The sequence below is a fragment of the Microtus oregoni genome, unplaced genomic scaffold, assembly GCF_018167655.1.
Source record: "Microtus oregoni isolate MIOR12 unplaced genomic scaffold, Mior012 000094F_ref0000399, whole genome shotgun sequence".
In the NCBI taxonomy this organism is placed as follows: domain Eukaryota; kingdom Metazoa; phylum Chordata; class Mammalia; order Rodentia; family Cricetidae; genus Microtus; species Microtus oregoni.
Genome location: NW_024544707.1, coordinates 3,969,006 through 3,991,462, shown reverse-complemented (window position 1 = coordinate 3,991,462; position 22,457 = coordinate 3,969,006). Strand labels below are relative to the sequence as shown.

General features: G+C 35.5%; 1 protein-coding gene across 1 annotated transcript in view; it reads right to left on the bottom strand.

Moving 5' to 3' along the window:
- The window catches only part of LOC121442727 (transcriptional regulator ATRX), a 164,998-nt gene that overhangs the window by 77,049 nt on the left and 65,492 nt on the right, over nt 1-22,457 (bottom strand). Inside the window, exons 4-10 of the mRNA XM_041644329.1 lie at nt 22,176-22,228; nt 21,140-21,264; nt 18,267-18,380; nt 13,835-13,944; nt 11,444-11,511; nt 7,763-10,791; nt 1,955-2,027 (exon numbers count right to left, since the gene is read on the bottom strand). Of these exons, the coding sequence (XP_041500263.1) occupies nt 1,955-2,027; nt 7,763-10,791; nt 11,444-11,511; nt 13,835-13,944; nt 18,267-18,380; nt 21,140-21,264; nt 22,176-22,228 (3,572 nt within the window). The remainder of the gene's footprint in view (nt 1-1,954; nt 2,028-7,762; nt 10,792-11,443; nt 11,512-13,834; nt 13,945-18,266; nt 18,381-21,139; nt 21,265-22,175; nt 22,229-22,457) is intronic.

The following is a 22,457-nucleotide window of genomic DNA, read 5'->3' as shown; positions in this document are numbered from 1 at the left end:
TGCATAGTAAGATGCTTCTTTGGTATAGTGGCTATTAAACAAGTTATAAACTGTATATTTTATAAAAGCACATTAAAATGAGTATAAAGATATGCTCAAACTAAAATTCAATTACTCACCAAAGTACCCAGAAGAGTTGCAGGGTTTTTTTTTAATTTATTTATTTATTATGTATACAGTGTTCTGTCTGTTTGTATGCTTGCTGGAAATGAAGAGGACACCAGATCTTATTACAGATGGTTGTGAGCCACCATGTGGTTGCTGGGAATTGAACTCAGGACCTCTGGAAGAACAGTCAGTGCTCTTAACCTCTGAGCCATCTCTCCAGCCCCCAAGTTGCAGTTTTTTTAAATCACAAGTTTAAGATGGAATTAATGAGACTTTTTAATATAATAGTTGTCAGTTAAGGAGAGGTAAAATCAGAGAATTTTAGAAGTGAAAATGTTAATTTTTGACAAGCTATAACAAAAATTATACTTTAATAACATTCTTAATTGGTGACTAAATCTAAAAGTTCATCTCTCATAGTTAAAAAAGTACTAATAACTATTAGTAAAAAGATTTTGTAAGAATTACTACTAACATCTATGGGCTTGTGATTTATACGAAAACAGCAGCATATATGAATGAAAGCATTCTAAAAGAAAAGCAAGTTCTAAATGCTTTCATAATCTAGCCCTAATGGTATATACTATAAAACTTCTGGACAGACATTTGTAAGAGAAAAACTAAATAGGGAAGCAGAGGCTGAGTCTCTGGGTTTACAACAGAGCTCTAATTAACTGTAGAAATAAGTATGGTCTTTCACCCTAGTTAAAGGATTCAGTCTACTAACACAATGCCAATGGCTGAAACAGAAACCTGTCAGCATCAGCAAGACACAAACTTGGGAGAAAATAACAGATGACCTTAGAGCACTTGGTTCATTTATCACAAAATTATGACAGCAAGTATGTAATATTTTCAGTTTCTAAATACTAGAGCTTTCTATTGGAAATAGATGGTCATTTTCATGGTCTTTACTAAAATCGTTTTTCAGACTATTGCGTATTTTTTGTATCAGAATTAAAGAGAGAAAATATCCATCTTTCATTGTTAGAAATAAAAAATTATGACAAAAAAATTATATTCACCAGCCCAATATTACACAATTAATTATTAAAAGGTTAGAAGTTGACCATCCACTATACATACCAGGCTATGTTCTCATTAGGTATCCTAAAGAATAGAAAATGTTTAAAATGTATGCAGAACCATGTTGACTATGGTTAATATGGTTAATATATGTTTAATTTACTCACTGCTGTGACAGGGTTGTCTTTTTTTTTCTTTCAGCCATCCCTTAGATAAGGATAGATAACTGTATAGACTTCACTGTTTACATTTAAACATACTGTTTAAGTCTTAGTGAAATTAATAATGTCATACTATATACTTCTATTTGGGAAAAAAAGGTTAAAATATGAATCGGCCTATATACGTCATCAACTGATACTTAGTTTGAAAGAAATTTTCTAAGCTTAAATATATGAATTTTTTCATTCTTCACAGGTCTTCATAAATAGGACCACTATGTTGAATGACAAAACAATAATCAAATATAGAGATGTCTGTTCTTGCCATTTATTATGATTCACTTGTATCAAAAATTAATCTGTCAAAACTGAAAGCCTCAAAAAATAATCACATTTTACATGGAAAGATAAAATTGACAGTTCTTTATTTATAACACACCCTATGCTAGGTGTGTTAATATTGATATTTGTTTTCTTTTAAGCTTTCTGAGCTTTAGCCCATTTTCTGGCCTTTCTTTCAAACTTGCAAGAAGACTGGCATGAGTCTTTCTAAGGCAGGAACTCCTGGTTTTTACAACCTCCTTGTTGTTAAGTTGTTGCTGTTTGCGCCCACGCCTAGGGTGTGTTATAATCTTAAGTCCTTATAGATGGAATCATACCTATTCTCAGGATCATTGTCGTCGTCGTCATCATCCACTGTGACAGGCACTGATTTAGATAAGGCTTCATCTCCTTGGGAGAAAAAGTGTACTTAAAATTAGCTTTGAATTATCTATACAAGTAAAGCTGTGTAAAACAAAATCGAAACCCAACAATGCTAGAGCAAACTAGTAGGTTCTATACAAAAGTGCTGAAATCTAAATAAGTACAAGGAATGTTGATAAAATACATAAAAGGAACTTTATGAAGGATCGTGTGTGTCTGAAGGTTCCTTTCAAAGCACAAGAATTTTAAAGGCCATCCTTTTTACAAAGGCTTATTAGTTGCCATCATTACCTGTAGTTTGTTACAGTAACTGTATTAATCTACTGAAAGCGCAAAGTTAACCAGTGTCTACTATTTCTGAATTCATTGAAGAATAACAAAACTGCTTCTATTTTGATAGTGCCAAGTAATAGAAAAACACACTTTGAATCCGTATAAAACCTACAATTTGAGGTACCCAAAAAAAGACATTCGAGCACACTAAGACTTACTTCATTTTTAAAAGTTTTTTATTTAAAATCTAAGGAGATAGCTGAGGCTGTAGGTAAGCGGCATAACACTACTCTTTAATATTCACAAGGTCCCAGATTCCACTGCAAACACAGCAAAAAGGGAACAAAGGCAGGATGACTGGAATTTGTGCATTTCATAGTACAAAAGTTTTACCTTAAAAGAACAACTTAAATATTAAACTCTAGTTAATATTATGAATGCCAAACCACTCAGGGTTACTTATGCTGATGTTCAATATTAATCCACTATTAATTCAATATTATTCACTATTAATGAACGGAAGATGTCAAGGACAATACAGAGGGGGAAAGCTCTTAATAAATATCAATCTCAAATTAAGCAAATTAATTAGTAATGGAGACAAGGAAAGAAAACTCTACAGTGAGGAAGGAAACAGGTGTCATAATAATGAAACATTTAGGCATTTTTGTTGTGTTGAGGTTATACAGAGCTAAACACAAGAAAAACCAAAATAAACATACATACATACATACATACATACATACATACACACATACACACCAAACACACATGGGGTGGGGAGAACAAATGTATATACAACTACTGAATTAAATCAGGTATGGTGACTCACAACAGTAATCTTAGCAATAGACAGGCAGAAGCAGAGGATCATAAATTTGAGGCCAGCTTGGGCTAACAATAGGCTAGGCATGACGGTGCATACCTTTAATCTCAGCACTGAGAATCAGACACAGGAGGATTTGTTTGAATTCAAAACCAACCTTGTCTACATAGTAAGTTCTAGACCAGCTAGTGTTACATAGTGAGACTTGTCTCAAAAAAGAAACATGAAGGGGCTGGTGAGATGGCTCAATGGTTATTTAGCATTTGCTGTTCTTCAATAGGATTGGAGTTCAGTTCCTAGCACCCTTGTCAGGAAGTTCACAAATGCCTGTAAACTCCATCTCCAGGGGATCTGACACCCCCTTCTTCTCTGTGGGCACTCACACAATTGCACAGAGACACAAACATACAAATAAGTAGCAATGTTTTATTCAAATCTACTAAAATATAAATAAATCTTCAATTTTCTGGACTTAACACTGTATTAGTTACACAAGTTACCACTAGTGAGGAAATCCAGTAAAGGGAATATTTGAGACCCTTTTTTCCCTTATTCTTTCCAACTTTTTCCATAACATAAGAGAGGAAATGGAGAAAAATATATATAAAGAAAGGACTTTGGGCTAAGTAATGTACCTCAGAGATACAGTACTTGCTTGGTGTGTGTGCAAAACTGAAACCTAGTACTGAGGAAGGGTCGACGGATACCTACAGATTTCAGGATAGAAGCATGCTAACTGTAGAAAAGCAAAAATAACTCTCAGGACATTCTAGTAAACATCCCTCTTGAACAATATTAAAATAACATATTTCTAGATGTATTACCTTCATTCCCTCCTTTTTAGAGGCAAGATCTCATTATTTGGCCCTACTTGATCAATAATTTGCAATGTCATCCAGAACAACTTCAGATCAATTACAGTGATTCCTCTACCTTTGCCTCTGGAGTGCTGGGATTACAAACCATTAACTCCATGCCATCCGATGTAATCCCCTTTACTGTCTAAATGTTGACCTAAACTTCAAAATCAAGTTCAAACAGTACAATTTTTGCCTAAAATACTTAAATAGTTCATTTACCATTACAACACCCATTGTGGTTTTCTCAATTTTATTTTTGATAGCATTTTAGGAGTAGAGGAATCATTCTTTTTGTTCTGTTTTGCTTTGTGTTTGAAAACAGGATTTCTCTATGTAGTGTGGCAGTCCTGGAACTCACTACATAAACCAGTCTAGCCCCATACTCAGGAGATCCAGGCAGTCCTCTGCCTCCCAAGTATTATGATTAAAGGTGTGCACACTGCAACCCGGCTTAAGCAATGTTTTTTAATCACTGGCTCATACCTAAGTTTATCCTGGAAAAAAAAAACAGTATTTTGTGCATGTTTATCTTCAAAACCTTTCATATTTCTATTATGTTTGCATATTTCTATTGGTAGGATAAAATCCCTGGTAAATTTATCTTTTATTTCTTATCCTAAATATTCCACTTGGTCCTAGCAAATTTATATTCTATTTTTTATTCTAAATATTCCACTTGGTCCTAAGAAATTCACAAGCAACATGGTTTATTTAATCAAACTGTTGAATAATTAGCATCTGATTAAGAGACAGATACTCAAGCTTTTTTGGATATATATCCCTAGCACCTAGTCAGTTTATGTCAAGGTTCTATTGGCTAAAATGGAACATAATTGTCTAGGTTAGTACTGAATTATGGGATTACTGGGAAATGCTTTCATTGTGTGTTTGCCACATGTTGCCAGCTTCTAAGGTCTAATGAATAATAGTACTTATTACACAAAATATTAATAATTCCAAACATAAGACAGAAACTTTCTGTTGGACATAACTTCAGTACTCGAGGTAGAGGCAGGATGATTACTACAAGTGTGAGGCTGCTCTAGTATACATAGACTAGTGAGTGTTACATAGCAAGAGCTTGTCTTAAACATCATCAAAAATAAAGTAAAATGAAATAAAATAAATGATGGGTCTGGGGAGATGACTCGGGAGCTAAGGGCACTTGATGTTTTCACTGCTCTTGCAGAAGACTTGTGTTTGATTCCCAGTCCCCACATAGTGGCTTCCAAACTTCTCTAACTCAAAGTCCAAGGGATCTGAAGCCTTCTTCTAGCCCCCAAGAGCACCACGTAAAAATATGGTGCATAGAAATACATGCAGGCAAAACACCCATTAAATATCAATTTAAAAAAAGAGAAATATAAGGTCTAACACGTCAAATCACTCAGTGGTAGAGCATTTGCCCATCACACATGAGAGGCCCTGGACTCCCCAACATTCCACACCCAGACTCAGAGAGAGAGAAAGAGAGAGAGAAAGAGAGAGAGAAAGAGAGAGAAAGAGAGATAGAGAGAGAAAGAGAGAGAAAGAGAGAGAGAGAGAGAGAGAGAGAGAGAGAGAAGCTCATAACTTTTCATTCTTACAGACTAATCTTTAATAGGGATTTTACCAACTAACCTGCTAACTAAAACATTTTCTATCAAAGTAACTATTACACTTTGTGTTTGTTTAAATTATGTATATATGTCTATTGTATGAGTACGTACATGTTTGTACATATGGCCATGAAGGCCAGAGAATTAGGATCTCTTAGAGCTGGAGTTACAGGTGTCTGTGAAAAACAAAATGTAGGTCTCTAGAATTGAACTCTAGTTCTCTAAAAGAGCAGCAATATTTGCTCTTTTTAAACTATTGAGCCATCTTTCCAGCCCCTAAATCCATTTATAATACAAGACCACAATTCTGAAGTTGAAAAAAAAAGTTATTTTACAGGAAAACCTGATCTGTATTAATACTCAAATATTTCATTTGTGGAAACATTGTTTGGTTTTGTGGCATCACATCAAACCTCTTCAAGAGTTTTTTTTTTAAATGCCCTATAAATTTAAAGGTTTTTTTTTCTCAAAAATAAGACTGAAGTTAGTTTTATTTAGAAAGTTGGAATAAATGAGAAACTCATAAGTAATAAAGGAAAAATTCTTCTGGTTTTGCCTATACTGGAAAGTTTTCTAAAAATTTATTTATATATTTAATAATTCTAAATATTGTTGATATTGTCTTAACTAATTAAAAATAAATACAATTAACCAATATACATATACTAGTCAAGCGATTAAATTTTTTTTCTAGGTATTAAGGACAAACTGATCTAATTCATCAGGGTGGGGTGACTTTGGGATTTTTCTTTCTTCCTTTATTTTGATAGTGTTTCCAAAAGAGAAATATCTTTTCATATCATCAGATACTAGTTGATGAGGAAAAGGATTATATTAAAGTAAATTCCAATTCTTTAGATGTTGAGTGCTAAAGCATTTGTCTAGTGTACAGAAGGGCCTAGGAATAATCACCTTCTAATATCAAAACAAATTATTTTAGAGAACCAGATGTGGTTATTAGAAAAAAATTAGGCAGTGACCAGCCTTAGCTAACTTGGTTACACTGAGTTCAAAGCCAACTGCGTATAAATGAATCCATCTTTAAAACAAAATATGTCAAGGAATTTGATGGGACACACAAAAAGATGTTTTGATTTAAATAGGAAAATCTAGCAAAGCAGTCAAGACTTTTATATGCCATATTATACCATTATCAAGCACTCCCCACCACTGCATGAATACTTACTAAACTATTGACATTGTAAGCAGCCTCACAGAATGAACACACACTAGTGCCCCTCAAGCTGACTAATGAAAAATAGATCCCAAGAAATGGGAATTTCCCCAGGAATCTCTAATTTCTTTAGAAATCTCACACTAGGAGAAGGAAAAAGCTAGGATCCTGGAGCTAGCCAAAGAGGGAATTTATCTCTAGGAAAAGAAGTCCCACCGGTCTATCAACTTGTCAAAATACCTTGGAGGTAGGTGTTAGCTTCAGTAACACGTACACAAACTGAAATGATAGAGAAAAATAGCATTGACCATGCTCAAGGATTTCTCTCTCTCTCTCTCTCTCACACACACACACACACACACACGAAAATTTCTGTATTTTAAACAACAAAAACAAACCAACAACAACTTGTAGTATAAGACTGACTAAATGAAGACCAACTGACAAGTCAGCGGCAAGTAGGACTACACCTTCACCAGGAGTGCTTGGATGTGCATGCATCATCCTGGCCCTCCACAAACTTTAATCTCACTTCACTTGAAACATGGCTGGCAGACAGCAGTAAACTGAATCTCCATCCCTCTTTCCAATGTGGCCATAATGAGTAAATACATTTTGACTTTTTACTATAAATCTGGCTGTTTTAGTTGGCCCCTGGGAAACAGCAGCTAGCCAAACAACTTGGCTTCTTAGGATACAGACTGTAACACCAGGTTTGGTAACAACATCAACTTGATTTTATTTCATAACTACTGCACATTATTCCAAAGAACACTGAACACTGACAAAGTAATTCTGCTGTTTATCCAACAAACTTGGGGTGCTTGACATAGAATGCTTGAAATACTCTCTAATGATGGCATAGAAATAAATAAATAAGAAAAGTATCGACAGTAAATGTCTAAATAAATTTTAAATAGGTTTTTCCTCAACAGTAACTCTGAATTTTACCTTAGGGAAAATTAAATAATATAGTTATCATAGAGGGGGACAGATTACAAATTCTAAAGTTGAAATTTACTCTTGCATACCTGAAGACTGACAAAATCCACTGTGTGAAGGCAGCACTAAATTTTCAGTCACAGGCTTTATTTTCTGTTCATCACTGCTCTCCTCGACTGCAGAATTCTGATCATCATCTTCTAGATCAGAAGACGAAGAAGTAATGTCTGCTTGCTTCCTTTTAGTACTTGTTCTTAAGGACTTTCTTCTTTTATCCTTGGCGTTGCCTATCTTCTTTTTGGCTGAAGTTCTTTGTTTCTTCCGCTTTTTATTATCTTCTGAACTTCCCTCAGCATCGGAAGAAGATGAAGCACTCCGGATTTCCTTGGTATTTCTCTTGGAATTTAAATTTCTTCTTTCTCTCAATTCAGTTCTTTTGGGTCTCTTCTCGGTAGAATCACACTCTCCTTTCAAGGAGTATTTCTCAGTATCTGAGGATGAACACTCTGGCCTCTTCCCTGAACCCTTTGCAGCCAAGCTAGATTTTTTCTTCTCTTTCTGAGAAACTCCATTCTTGCTCTTTTTCTCTTCTGAAGAGTCACAACTGTCTCCTTTGCCTGGCAACTTATCAACACTATCAGATGCGTCTTCCTTCTTTTTGGAAAACTTGTCCTTCAATTTTTTGCCTTTCTTTTCTCCATCAGTTGTGTCATGCTTATTTGGCTTTATTCCTTTAGGAAAATGGCCAATTTCTTCTCCCTCAGGCAACTTCTCAGTACCATCAGAGGAAGACTCATACTGTTGCTCTGACTTAATTGTTTCTTCCTTTAGGTCCGAAGTTTTCTTTCCTTTTGCTGCAGTTTCCCGTCTCTTGTGCTTCTTCTCGCCTTCTGAAGATTCATCGCTGTGCTCTTTCTTTGGAAATCTATCAGCACCATCAGATGAAGCACTCTGTACTTTTCTACATGCTCTGGTTCTCACATGTTTACTCCTCTCTTTACTTTTAGAATTTCCATCCTCCTCTCCGCCGGAAGGCTTTTCCGCACCATAGGAGGAAACACTTGGCTGCTGCCTTGCACAAAGCGCCTCGCTCAATTCCATGGCACTCTTGTCTTTCTCAACTGAGCTTTCAGCTGCAGACAAATTCTCTCCCTGTTTTTCAGTGTCGCCAGTGTCGTCACTAGACAATCCTTCTTGGTCAGTCTTCACCCTGGCCTGCCCTTCATTATCTACTACTTTTTTGCTCTGTTTTTCATCTTCAGAAAAGTCACGTTCTTTTTTGCCTGAAATACTTTTTTTAGTTATTCTGGCAGCCCCAATTCTGCTCATGGTTTTTATCTCTCTCTCTAACTCTGAGTCATAGTTAGAGGACTCTGAGTAGCTCTGGCGTTTCTTTTTAGAGATAATAGAGGTGTCAGTTGACTTTCCTTTTTTAATGTCAAAGTCTGACCCAGAAGTAGAATTTTTCCGTTTCCTTTTTCCATTATCGTCAGTCCCTGCTTCAGCTTTATGATTCATGTGTGTTTCATTAACGTCAGTGTCTGAAGAAGAGCTGTGCCCCATCTGGCTTACCTCCTTAAGGACTGCTAGCATTTCATCAGAATCTGAATTCTGATCCACAACCGTGGGTTGCTTAGCTTTGGGCACCTTATGAGGTTTAGGGTTATCAACAGCACAGTCAGTAGAATTTCGCTTATCCTTTTTTCTTATCGGAACTGACAACTTGTGTTTCTCTTTAATAGATTCATTACTTTCTTCATCTGAATTCGATATTGCAGGGTTACTTTCTGTTTGTCTCCTCAAGGGTGTAGTTTTTACACGTGGAGATCTTCGAAGATCAGATTCTTCTAAAAGTAATTCAACATCATTTTGAACTGAACACTCATTATCACTATTTTCCTCTTCCAGTCCACATTTCTCTGAGTTGGGGGCCACCCCAGAACTTTTACAGCCATCCTTCTCTTTTGAAACTTCCTGAAGGTCAGCACCTTTAATTGGGGAATGAGAAAGGGAGACAGGGGTGAGTTTAACATATAATTCCTTTCTTACTTTCACTGCCATTTTTGACTTACTACTTCCTCTGCTATCTTTTGAAGAAGTGGGAAGTTTTAGAGATGATCCCTCCACTTCTGGCACAGTCCCACTGTGGCGGCCATGTACTCGATAATCAGCTGAACACTGAACTTCCATAGCATTCTCAAGGCTGTCAAATATGTCTTCAGGAACTGAGGAAGGAACGGACACAATGTCCATATCTATGTCTTCAGAAGGATTAGAAGGTCCAAACTGAGGTCCATCTTTCTTACTTGAACCCTTATGTTCACCACTAGTACTTTTACTTGCTTTGTGCTCTTCTGGGATGTGCTCGCTGCCTATGACCTTAGCTGATGATCTAGCATCTACCTTTAAAAGGTCTTTCTTCTCTGTAATAGAGGATTTGTCCCCCTTTCGCGCTTTTGTTTCAGACTTTACATCTGTGATTTTAAGCTCTTTGGTATTTTTCTCTTTGTGCAAAGCATCCAAAGCTCGGATCTCTGAATTTAAATCTTCTTCCAATGCAAGATGAGTCTTCTTGATATCAGCCAACACAGATTTAAAAGCCTTAAGCTGACGTAACTTCAGAGCAGGACTCATTTCTGAATTATCTGCTGCCTGTTTCAGAAATTTAACATAACTAGAGTTCATGTTAGATGTAGTCTCAATCAGTTTTTTTGTCTTCTTATTTAATTCTTCGGGCACAGTGAGTGCTGAGTAAGTGCAAGTTACAGAACCAGAACATGAATCCTCTAGTTTTTTTTCTTCTCCATTACAACTAGAACTATTCTTCTTTGGAGAAAATTTGGATGTTTGGTCACATACTTTACTACTCTTTTCACTGTCAACTTTTATCTTCTTCTTATTTTGTTGCAACAACTGTTCTAAATTCTCAAATACGCTGTTACATGCAGTGACCAAGTCCAATAGAGGCTCGGGTTGACAAATGTAGCAATACCATTGATTGTTTTCATCCAGTATTGTAGATAACTCCTTTTGACCAAGGTTGCGCAAGATGCATTTCTTACAGAAGGCATTATGGCAAAAGTCGCAACAAATCAAGTTCCCACCTTCTGCACACCATCTGAAATGGTTTAAGGATTAAAATGTTATTTCCAGTGAAACTAATTTTAATGTCTTTATACTGGCAAAAGAATTTAAAATTTCCATCAGCGTTTTCAGTGGTAATTTAGATCACCTGCTTACTTTTAGCAGAAATGTAAAAGTAGACAAACTGGTTTTGTGGAAAAGACAACCAACAACTAAACACAGCAATGAAAACACTACAAAAGATGACTCTAGGGATAGACAGATAACCCCGGAGTTAAGAGAACATAGTACTCTTGTAGAAGAATAAAGTTTGGTTCCCAGCGCCCATGTCAGACAGCTTACAACTGCCTGGAACTCAAGCTCTAGAGGAATTCAACATGTCTGGTTTCCAAGAAAACCTGCACACACCTGCACAGACACACATGCATATATACTTATGACTGAAAAAGAATTTTTAAAGGTAATTTAAAAAAATAATTTTAAAAGATGTATCTAAAAAGATGAGAGTGGTGGGGGACGCCTTAAATGACAGCACTCCAGAGGCAGGCTAATAATCTCTGTGAGTTCAAGGCCAGCCTGGTCTACAGAGTGAGTTCCAGAACAGCTAGGGTGTAACACAGTAACAAAGTTGATAATAACCCCAAAATAGAAAACAATGAATGTTAAATGAAGAATTTATTACCTACCTACATTGCTCATCCATTCCATCTGAGTCACGGCTAATATCGTCACTCATATAATACTTAAAACAGTTCTAGTGAAAGAAAAGAAGAAGGCACAATTTATTCAAAATATACAAGTCCTAAATGTTCCTTTGAAATCATTAAAAATGTGAAAGGGATGTGCATGGATTGGATGATGAAAGCAAAACCACTGTACTGCCCAATATTAGTTTTTTAAACATAGGACTATTTCAAGAAACTGATTCCTTGAAATGCATTTTTCTTCTAATCTCATCCACAACCACTACTCTTTAAATAAAAATATGTTAAAAATTCTATTTATAGCCAAGTGGTGGTGGTGCATGCCTTTAATTCCAGTCCTCAGAAGGCAGACAGGTGAACTCCATGAGTTCAAGGCCAGTCTAGTCTACACAGTGAGTTGCAGGACAGGCTCCAAAGCAACATATGACCTTGTCTCAAGAAAAACAAAAGACTAATTTGTTGTTTGTTTAGGGACTGGAGTTAAAAACAAGAACACTGCCTCTTCTTCCAGAGGACCTGGGTTCAATATCCAGCACGCACATGGAAGCTCACAACTGTCTGAAACTCCAGTTCCAGGGGACCTGGAACCCACACATAGACCAAGGCACATAAAATAAAATAAATCAATTATTTTAAAATAAAAAAATTTAAAAGATTTTACTTAATAAACATTTCTAATCTTATTCAACTAGCTACCAAATTTCTACATAAAAGCATACATGCTTTTGCTAATTAAAATGTAAAATAGTCAGCATATACAAACAAGTACTATGTTTACAGCTAAACAATTAACAACCTGCATTATCTTTAAATCTCGAAATAAGCTGAGCAGTGGTGGTGGTCACCTTTAATCAGAGCACTTGGGAGGCAGAGGCAGGTGGATCTCTGTGAGTTCAAGGCCAACCTGGTCTACAGAGTCGGTTCTAGGACAGCTAGGGCTGTTAAACAGAGAAACCTTGTCTCAAAAAACTAAACAAAACAAATAAATAAGTATCAAAATATCTACCATGCAAGATAGGATACATCATGATAAAGAAGTCTGAGGTTCATTAAAAGGTAAATAATACCCAATACCTAATGCAGGTGTCTGAGAAGCAAAGCAGTTATTCAAATCCAAGTCTGATTAACCTAATTTTTTTCCAGTGGAACTGTTATTAGTAAAATGGTCAGCACTGAACAGTCAGACCCCATGGGAAACTGGAACACAGCAGTCAAGCATATAATGAAAGAGAGCCAATGTTGAACCCAGTGATAAAAGATCTGATTGTCAGAACTTAAAACACAAAACACTGAATAGGCCTCTGGGGAAAATAAATTCAAAGAAGGGGAAATAAAAGAAAGGAAAAAGAAAAGCTTAGCAGAGTTGTGGAAGTCAGAATCTACCAAAAATTCATGCCAGTAAAGATCTAACATACAAGGAAAGTATGGCCTACCTCTGCATTTCAAAAGGGTCTTTTTTTTGTGGGGGTGGGGGTGGAGTCTAACTGTGGACCTCTACCTGGCATAGAACTCACTATGTAAATGAGCCTGGTCTGGAATCCACAGAAATCCACCTGCTTCTGCCTCCTAAGTGTTGGGATTAAGGTGTGCACTACCACTCCTGGGATTAAGGTGTGCACTACCACTCCTGGCTGAAGGTAGTGGCTTTTTATTGGGAAACAAGCTAAAAAAAAAAAACTTAATCCAATATAAGCTGGAGATCCTGCAAGCTTGGCATCATAGATATTTGAAATTAAATCCAGGGTGTTTAGCAAGGCACAGTAGCACTAACCTTCAATCCCAGCACTAGGGAGGCAGAGGCAGCCTGGTCTCTGTGAGTTCGAGGCCAGCTTGGTAAACAAAGCGAGTTCCAGGACAGCCAGGGCTACAAAGAGAAACCAACCTCGTCTAAATAAATACATATACATCAAGGTGTTCCTAATAAAAACATGCACAAAGTGTTAAAAGCTACAATTAACATATATGAAACACTTTAATGTCTTTTATTTCCTACTCATATTAAAACTATGTTTGAGATGCAGATTTAGAGAAGTAGGATACGCAGGATAGAAAGTTATAAACCACACAAATACACACACAGGAAAGTGCAGGTTTTGAAAGACATTTGACTTCTTTCGCTTCCCAATCTCTGAATATCATGATACACATCTAGAACATACTAAACTAATCCACTTAAACAATCTAATTCTTACTCATATTTTAAGTATCAATTTGTATCTCCCAAGTTGTAAGGACACAAGCTTCCTGGATGCCCCACAATCACAGTAGCTTCCACATAATGGCCATTTTCAGGATGTTCCTGTGTACAACTGTGTCCCTCATATACTGTGAGCCCTCCAAAGGGCAAAGCCTTATCACCAAATCTTTACATACCTTACAAATAAGAACTTTCAGTGAAGGGTGTCTATAAATTGAATCTTTTTGAAAATGATTGACCTGTTGTCCACAAGCTGTGCAGCTCACGATCCCATGAAGTCCATCGTCTAGGAAGAAAGAGTGATCATTACTCACATATTTACACTCACAGGAAAAAAGATATTTGCCTTAGCCAGAATTTTACAACCTTTGCTTTGTATCAGAAATAATTTATCTCGTAATCCTTGAAAAAATGACATTTTGGACAAAGGTTAAAAAGCCTAATTTTACTGACCTTTTAAAAGACCATAACAAACTTGGCAGACTCTGATGCCTAAATGCTAACTACATTCATTCATGATAAAGCCCACCCATTACAATCTTGACATGACCTAAAGAGATACCATAAAGAAATCCTTAAAATGAGATTTAAAAGCTCTTTGTTTTTTGAGACAGGTTCTTGCTATGTAGCCCTGACTGGTCTCATACTTGAAATGTAGCCCATATTGGTCTCGAACTCACAGCAACCCTCCTGCCTCAATTTCCCCAGTGCTGGGATTATAGGCATACACCACCACACCCAGAACCAAGCACTTTCATTTGCTAATGCCTTAGAAACAAATTAAGTACCAGTTCTTAAGGAATGAAAAAAGTAAGTTACAACGGTGGAACAGATTCTTTTTCAATTGTACAGTTAAGTTAGACATACCATAAAGGTTTGGCTTCTTAAGTAAAATTTGTTTATATAAACCCTACCAATATGGTACATAGAAACTGGGTAATTAATAGTGTCACCAATTCCCAAATTTACTTCAACATTACTAATCACCAATTACCTTCCTTCCTACTTGACAGCCTGTTCCTTATCAATAACGTCTACTATTTGCAAATATAACATTGTGACAAATGTAAATAAGACATCATCTTAAAAAGCAGAATGTCTGCGAGGGTGGGAGAGAAAAGCTCCAGTTTATAATTACTGCAGGAAAACGTGACGAACACAACTTATTCAAGAAACATTAAGCAAAAAAATCTCACCTGCCTCATTCTTTCTTTTAAATTTTCTATTATTATTTATGTGTATGGGAGTATGCTTGCACTACATCTATTACTCTCAGGGGCCAAAAGAAGGAATTAATAACTTGGAACTGGTGATAAAGATGGTTTTGAATCACTTGGATACTGGGAATTAAATCTAGGTTCTCTGGAAGGGCAGCTGGTGCTCTTAACCACTGAAGCATCTCTCCAGTCCCTCCTACTTTACTCTCCATCCGTAGTTCTTTTCATTCTGAGAATATCAAATTAGAGGAATCTTAAAGCAAAAACACAACAACAAAGTCACAGAACTGGAATCCCAGCAACTGAGTCTGAGACTGGAGGATCACCTGAGCCCAGGAGTTTGAGTCTAACCTGAGCTACATAGTGATACTCTGTCTCAAGAAAGAAAGGAAGGAAAAGAGAAACAGAGAAGAAAGAGACAGAAAACAGAAAGCAATTCCTACCTCTAAACACTAAAGACAAGGTTTTGTAGATAATCCTGATATGCAATCAAGACCTTGATTCAGATCCTGTAGTAAGACTATCCTTCAAAGTAAATCAGTGCAAATGTGTACATTCAAAATGAAAAAGAGGCAACTGGTGGGGAGTAACTGTCTCTACCCCTAAACAAAAGATAAAATACTATGTATATTTCTCACCATAATTCTGTATTTTGTATTTTTGCTACTTTTAAGGCCCAAGGCACCATGGACACAAATATTAGTATATCTTTATTTGTAGGTGTTTTTTAAAAAATTAGAGAACACAATCATTCTTTTTCATAAAGAGAATCTGAAGGCTTGCTGTTACACAAGAAACCAGTGTCCTATATCAATGCTCTTTCACTTTAGACACTTTTGAAAAGAAGAAATACAATGTTATTTATGTTAAATAATGTTTCAGATAAACAAGATAAATGAAAGCTACAGTTTGAGTATTCATCTAATGTTAAATTCTATCCAGTTAAAAATCCATGTACTTTTGTGTATATTATACATGATATTTTGTTAAACTTGATGACCCTTTGGAGATTTCCTTTCTAACATGTGCAAAAGGAATCATAGTTGAGGACAGCAACTGCTTCTTATTTGGAAATAGATGGAAATCTGTTATACATACAACACTGTATATAGAGCAATGAAACTAAACCCATGCGTTTACTGCCATGGATAAATTTCAAAAATCAACACTCCCAAAGCACATTAAGAGCATACAATTTCTTGTACTTTTTTAAAATGAAAAATGGTTTTGACTCACATATTAATATAAATAACCATGCACAAACATGCACATGCATAAAACTTTAAGATAATCATTACCTGTGGGGTAAGAAGAAGGGAAAATGGATGAGAGTAGGACTGAATCAATATATTATTTAAGTGAGATCTGAAGCAAATATGGTAAAATGTTGAAATGTTATTTTACTTATGTGTTTCTGTACATGTAGGTTTCAATTTTTAATTTTTAGTTATGAAGTATCTTAAAGATTCTAAACTGTGTAAATGGAAAAGAGGCATTTTTAATTTATTGGCTCAATATATTTTAGTGGTTTTAAGAAAAATAAAATTATTTTTCCAAGTAGAAGAATTGTGTAATAATATATATGTTTTAAACAATTTAACTGGGCAAACTATATCAAAACAGACTAAGATTGTTTAATTTTCGTCAATGTACTTTTATTTATTGTCCCAAAATTTTGTTCCAAATTAATTTAAGATTATTTTATATATAAAGTATACATTCCTCACAGTATTCTAAATTCAAGCTCCATTTTAGAACTAATCTACTAAAATGTTTGAATACTAACTATAGCATCCTTTCTCTCAAACCAATAGTTTATTCACACATTCACATATTAGCAATCCTAAAATTTAATTTCCTGTGAGATTCCTGACAGCTTAGACATGCAAATCACTGATATGAAAATAAACATGAAATATTTAGGCACTACATACACTGCCCCTTAAGCATGATAGAAATATTCTTACAAAGAACATCCAAAAATATTCCAGCAACACATGTGCTAAACCTAAGCACCAGCAGCATACCACAATGGCCCAAGGAATTCCCTCCCAAGCAACAGTGGCTCCTCCTTTTATTCAGCTTTCCAGTTGTATCCACATTTCAAGCACTGACTGCTCTAGAGCCTCCACCCAGACATTAGTCTTAATACAATGCTGTATACAGTCATTTGTCTTCACTATGAGACCCATGATCAAACAAAACCAAAAACAAAACAAAAAAAAGTTACTGGTCCTTACCATTATTCTTTACGTGATGATGAAGGCTTAAGAAGAGTACCTTAGCTTTGCTGACCTATGTTGTTGAAATGGCAACTTTGCTACTATAAATGTAAAGAATATCAGAAAATCCCTTTTATGCTCAAAAGAGGTTGAACACCCTCTTGTGGACAAAAGACTAAACAACAGTCTCTTGATTTTTACCTGCACCCTAACAAATAGTTTAAGTACAGAAAATATTTTACTAGTTCTATCAAGATAATCATACTACTAAAATAAAAATCTTAAAATTTGTCAAGAATCTCAGTATAGTTTCACAATTATGTATTATAAACAAATAAAAAATGGACACTTCCAGAACACTCCTACTTGAAAATCTACTGTCATGTTCTACTTTTCAGATTTATTCCTCTCGTAGTTATTGATTCTGACTATTATTCTGCCCCAAAAGTATATATAGGCACTATCTAAATTCACACCAAAAATGTGACACAAACTCAACTGTAATAGATTTCTAAGCAAATTTTCCTGCTGCTCTGTCTACAGATGGCTAGGTAATCTGGCCATGTATATGAGGGAAGGCAAAGAGTGAGGAAACTAACAGATGGAAGGAGGTTCACCAACTCTAGCTCCCACCTCTTCCACTTATTATTACAATGCAACTGTAGTGCCCATGAAGAACAAACTGAGGCACAGTGCTGACCTCATCCAGAAATTATAACTAGTCGTGAATAAAGGGATTGGAATTTTTAATAAGTACGCCAAATAATACCTAATGTCGTGCTCTATTACTATACATAGTATTGCTCAGTATGTATGAAGTTGTATACATGGAGGCCACAGGCAAATTTTTTTGCACAATTTTGAGATTGCTTCGACTGGAGGGCACACTCATGCTATTCTGACATGTATGTCTTCTGGAACCAGTATGTGGAGAGAAAAGGCTAAGCTTCTTGTAGCAACTTGACAGCCACTGAAGGCAAAGGTGTTTTTCAAAAATGGACTTTAACCTTTTCTGCTTCAGAGCGCAAAGAGAAACAGAAGTTATTTTTAAGTAATGCTTTTAATAAACAATGGGCAGAAAAGTGGAGGTATTTTTAGTAAGCATATCAGATTTTCCAATATGGTCATAGACAGCAATTTAAACTCGTTTCATTTGCACTTGTATTTACCTCCGCGTTTTTTGAGATTTTCAGTTTTCATTTTACTTCTGCTTCTAAATTCAGGCCCTTTAAAATCATCTTTGTCTTCATTCAGCACTGGCTCTGGTTGTACAATCACTGTACCTAGAATGATTTCATTTAAAAAACCAATTACACATATTAAATGTGCAAGTGAAGTGCAAGACTTCAGTTCAGATAAAGCCAACATTGCTGGTACATAGTTTGTTTGTCAAGTTTTTAGTACTTGGATAAGGACCACAGGATAGTAGTAAAAGGGCCAGGTGTCAACAATCAAATTACTTGTTGCAGTTTAGAGATCATAAAAACAGGAGGGGGAAGTATTATGAAAAAAGAAAAGTGTCGATCAAATAGAAAGCCTCAGCCCAGCTCACGATGTTTATAGTGCCTATCATAAAAGCTGTTATGAAATGAACATTCATGCTAAGCCCTAAAAACTCTAAAGTAAATGACAGAAGGGGGAAGACATCCTATTTTTCTCACAGTCCAAATTAGAAAAAAAAATATTAAAAGATTCTTAAGTGTGTTTTTACATTGTTTTGGCAGGAGGGACTTGTGGGGTTAGGCAACAATGAAGTTCATTCTATTACTACAGTACCTAGGCTACACAATTTCCCCAATAGTACAAAGCTTCTCTAGCTTTCCAAGTTCTTCAAGAACATTAAACTGCAGGCTGTTTTAAGACACTTAAGCTAAAGTAGTCTACCAATAAACTGTAAAATAAGATGATCTGTTAGCATCTACTAAAATATTTTGGAAAGATTATCCTTCCATAAGCTCTGAAACTTCCAAACTGCGAAAAGAACAACAACAAAAAAAAAAAACGAGCATCATAAAAGGGGTTCAAGTCTCAACGTTTACTTACATTACTGGGCTTAGTACTAAAGTGGCCATTATTGGCAACAATTAAGAAAGTCAAAGCAGGGAGTCGTCAGAGTTCCCTCTGAAACACAGGAATATGTAACTCAGCAAGCAGATTTTGGCAAATTCTTAGCATCTAGTTTGTAAATGGATATTTAAGCCTCGAGGGTGAATAAAAAGGGCTGGGTAGGCACAGGGAATTGAAGCGTTTACAGGCTGTGGAAAATTTAATACTCATATTCCCAAAAATAATCATTTCACATATATGCTTTCAGAGAAGAGCTCTCAAGATTTAAAACTAAAGTGTTTCTTTCTGAAGTGGGAGAAAGAATACCCACAGACACTGGATTAAAGCAGGCCTGGGCTGAAATCTGCGCTTCTCAACCTAATGCAAGGAAAATCCCTTGAGCTCTGAATTTGAACCTAAACTTCTTAACAGCACAGAAGCAATAACTGCTATATAACACATTGTTTAGAACAAAGGTGCTCAACCTATAGGTTGTAACCCTTGGGGAGAGTTGTTGAACGACCCTTTCGGGGAGGGTGCACCTAAGATCATTGGAAAACATATTTCCATTACAATGCATAACAGTAGCAAAATTACAGTTATGAAATAGCAACAAAAATAACTGTATGAAAGGGGTCATCACAACAGGATGAGCTATATTAAAGGGTAGGGCATTAGGAAGGCCAAGAACCACTGGTCTAGAGGATTAAATGAGGTAAATCACTGACCTATGCATATTCAATACAGAACTGTAACAATGAAGATAGTCGCCAGATGTAAGTTATGAAATAGGTCACAGTTGAACATGAACTTGAGCTTAGCTCAGGCTAGTAACATCAGATACCAACTTCCGACTACAATACCAATAAAAGAAATGTTTGGACTCCTAGTTCTTACACTGAAGCACTCCCAGTGACACTCAACAAGAATCAACAGTGAGTAACTGCCATTAGGACTCAAACTTCCACATTAGTTCTTCCTACTGACAGCCACAAAACAAATACATAAAATTGCTATAGATAATTTGCATAAAAACAACAAAAAACCCACCAAAATGATAATCACCATCATTTTCTTCTACCTTTCTATATTTTATGCATTTTTCATTTTGAAATTCCTAATTATCCTAACTTAACCTAATTAAGTGAAACCCTAACTTTCATACTCACATTCAACAGACTTCCATAATTCAAAAATTATGAACATAAACATGAAAAGAGAATCAGGTTTAGTAAATACTGCTATACAAGATCTGCTAAGAGGATAGAATATATTATTTAACAAAGGAAAAGACTCTAAATAGTTGACTATTTGAAACACCATAAAATCACCAAGACCTTTATCATTCTGTAATTATCTAATAACATAGCTCTCAGTCTTGAACAACGAACAATCCAAAACCTCCATTTGGCAGTTTTTCTCTCCAACCTAATCAATAATGTTTCACAAGTAGGACTACAACACTCAAAAGGTCTGTGACAAGGCTTATTCAAAGAATAACTTCAAGAATATATCTAAATCTACTGACTAGTTAACATTTCAGGGGATGTCAGAATGCAGTTAAGACAGGGTAGAAGACAGTGATGCTTGCTTAACATGCAAAAGGCTGTGGGAATAATGCTCAGCACTGCACAAAAATAAATTTAAAAAGACTGAAGTAGACCACAAAATGCTTTATGTTTTCAAGAAAAATCCATTACATTTTGAAATAAGAATACTTGATATTTATTAAGTCAAAACTTAGTATCTTAAATCTTTAAAACTACTTCCATATTCAAATGTAATTTGGAAAGTTTGTCATCCCCTTATTATAAACCCAATGAAAACAAAAAAATGTTTGATTTTGTTCTTTTCAAAACGAACTGAATTATGTAACATTTTCAAACTAAATGTTTTCATTTCCAAACTAATATTTCCAGACCACTATCAATGTAAAACAATGTTCATTTTAAAATACATTTCAATTTAACTTCATGTAAAAATTAATACACATTACCTTTTGGCAAGCTTTGCATAGTAATTTCATTTTCTGAATTCTCATTAGCAGCTTTTTCATTTACATTCTCATCCATTGGTTTTTCATCATCAGATTCTACATATTTTGTCACAATTGAAGGTTTCCTATGAAAAGAGTTAAGTTCATGGAATTATAGGCATTTCGGACAATTGGAACAACATAGCAAGCCAATAACTAATATGTTTAGATATAATAGTGGCTCCCAAGCAAGTATGCCATCAGAGTCATTGGCAGAAAGTATTTCTTTATCATATCACTAAAGATTGTAACTGAACACACACATTATGGTAACAAGTGGATTTTTAAGGAATTATTTTTACATCACTACTTCGGGAGGAAAATCAATAATAATCAAACTGTGTTTAGTAAGAGACAGTTCTATTGTATAAGGAATGGCAAAAGCAAGTAGTACCACAAAGAAAATTTCTAGGAAGGGCTGCCCACCCATGGGTCTTTGGTATACCTGGAAATAATTCCTGTCCTTATGGATAAGTTTGGCAATTCAAAAGAAAAAAGGCCTCTTAACAGTTTGGGACTTCTTATACAACATACACATATAATGTCTTTTTCCATCCTCAACAACATCATGTTGTTCAAAACCCACATTGTTGCAAAAGAATTTCAACATTTCTCTTCTTTGTAAAGTACTCTATACTGAAAGGGTCACTAAGACATAAATCTGTCTCAAAAATTTCCTTTTGACTGAAACTGCACTACAGATCTATTAGAATTTATTGCATTACTCATCTCTAAGCATTTTGACTTGTATAGAATGGTTTATTTTAAAACAATGGCACTTGAAGTAAGTTCAGGAAAAAATACATTGAAACAGTAAACCAAAAAACAAATAGAATGAAAGGAAGAAAGAAGGGAGGAAGAAAGGGAGAAAGGGAAGGAAGGAGAGAGGGAGAGGGGGAAGAGGGAGGGAAGGAGGGAGGGAAGGAAGGAAGGAAGGAAGGAAAGAAAGAAAGAAAGAAAGAAAGAAAGAATTGTATTCCTTCCAATGTCAACCCACCTCTTTGACCGTGATGATCCTAATGATTTGGATTTTTCTGAGGTGCTAGTTCCCTAAACATGAGGAGAAAAACATAATGGTGAGTAAAACATTCCCAATAACAATACCTCTATAATCAATCATCTTCCTATAGAAGATCTTCTTATAGTAATATAACAAAATAGTATTTCAAACACCCAAAATCTTTCTTTCAAAGAATTCCAGAAACAAATTCGGAGGTTGAGAATGTACCTCAGTGGTAAAGCTGCAAAGTCCTAGGTTCAGCACCAACACCAACAGGCC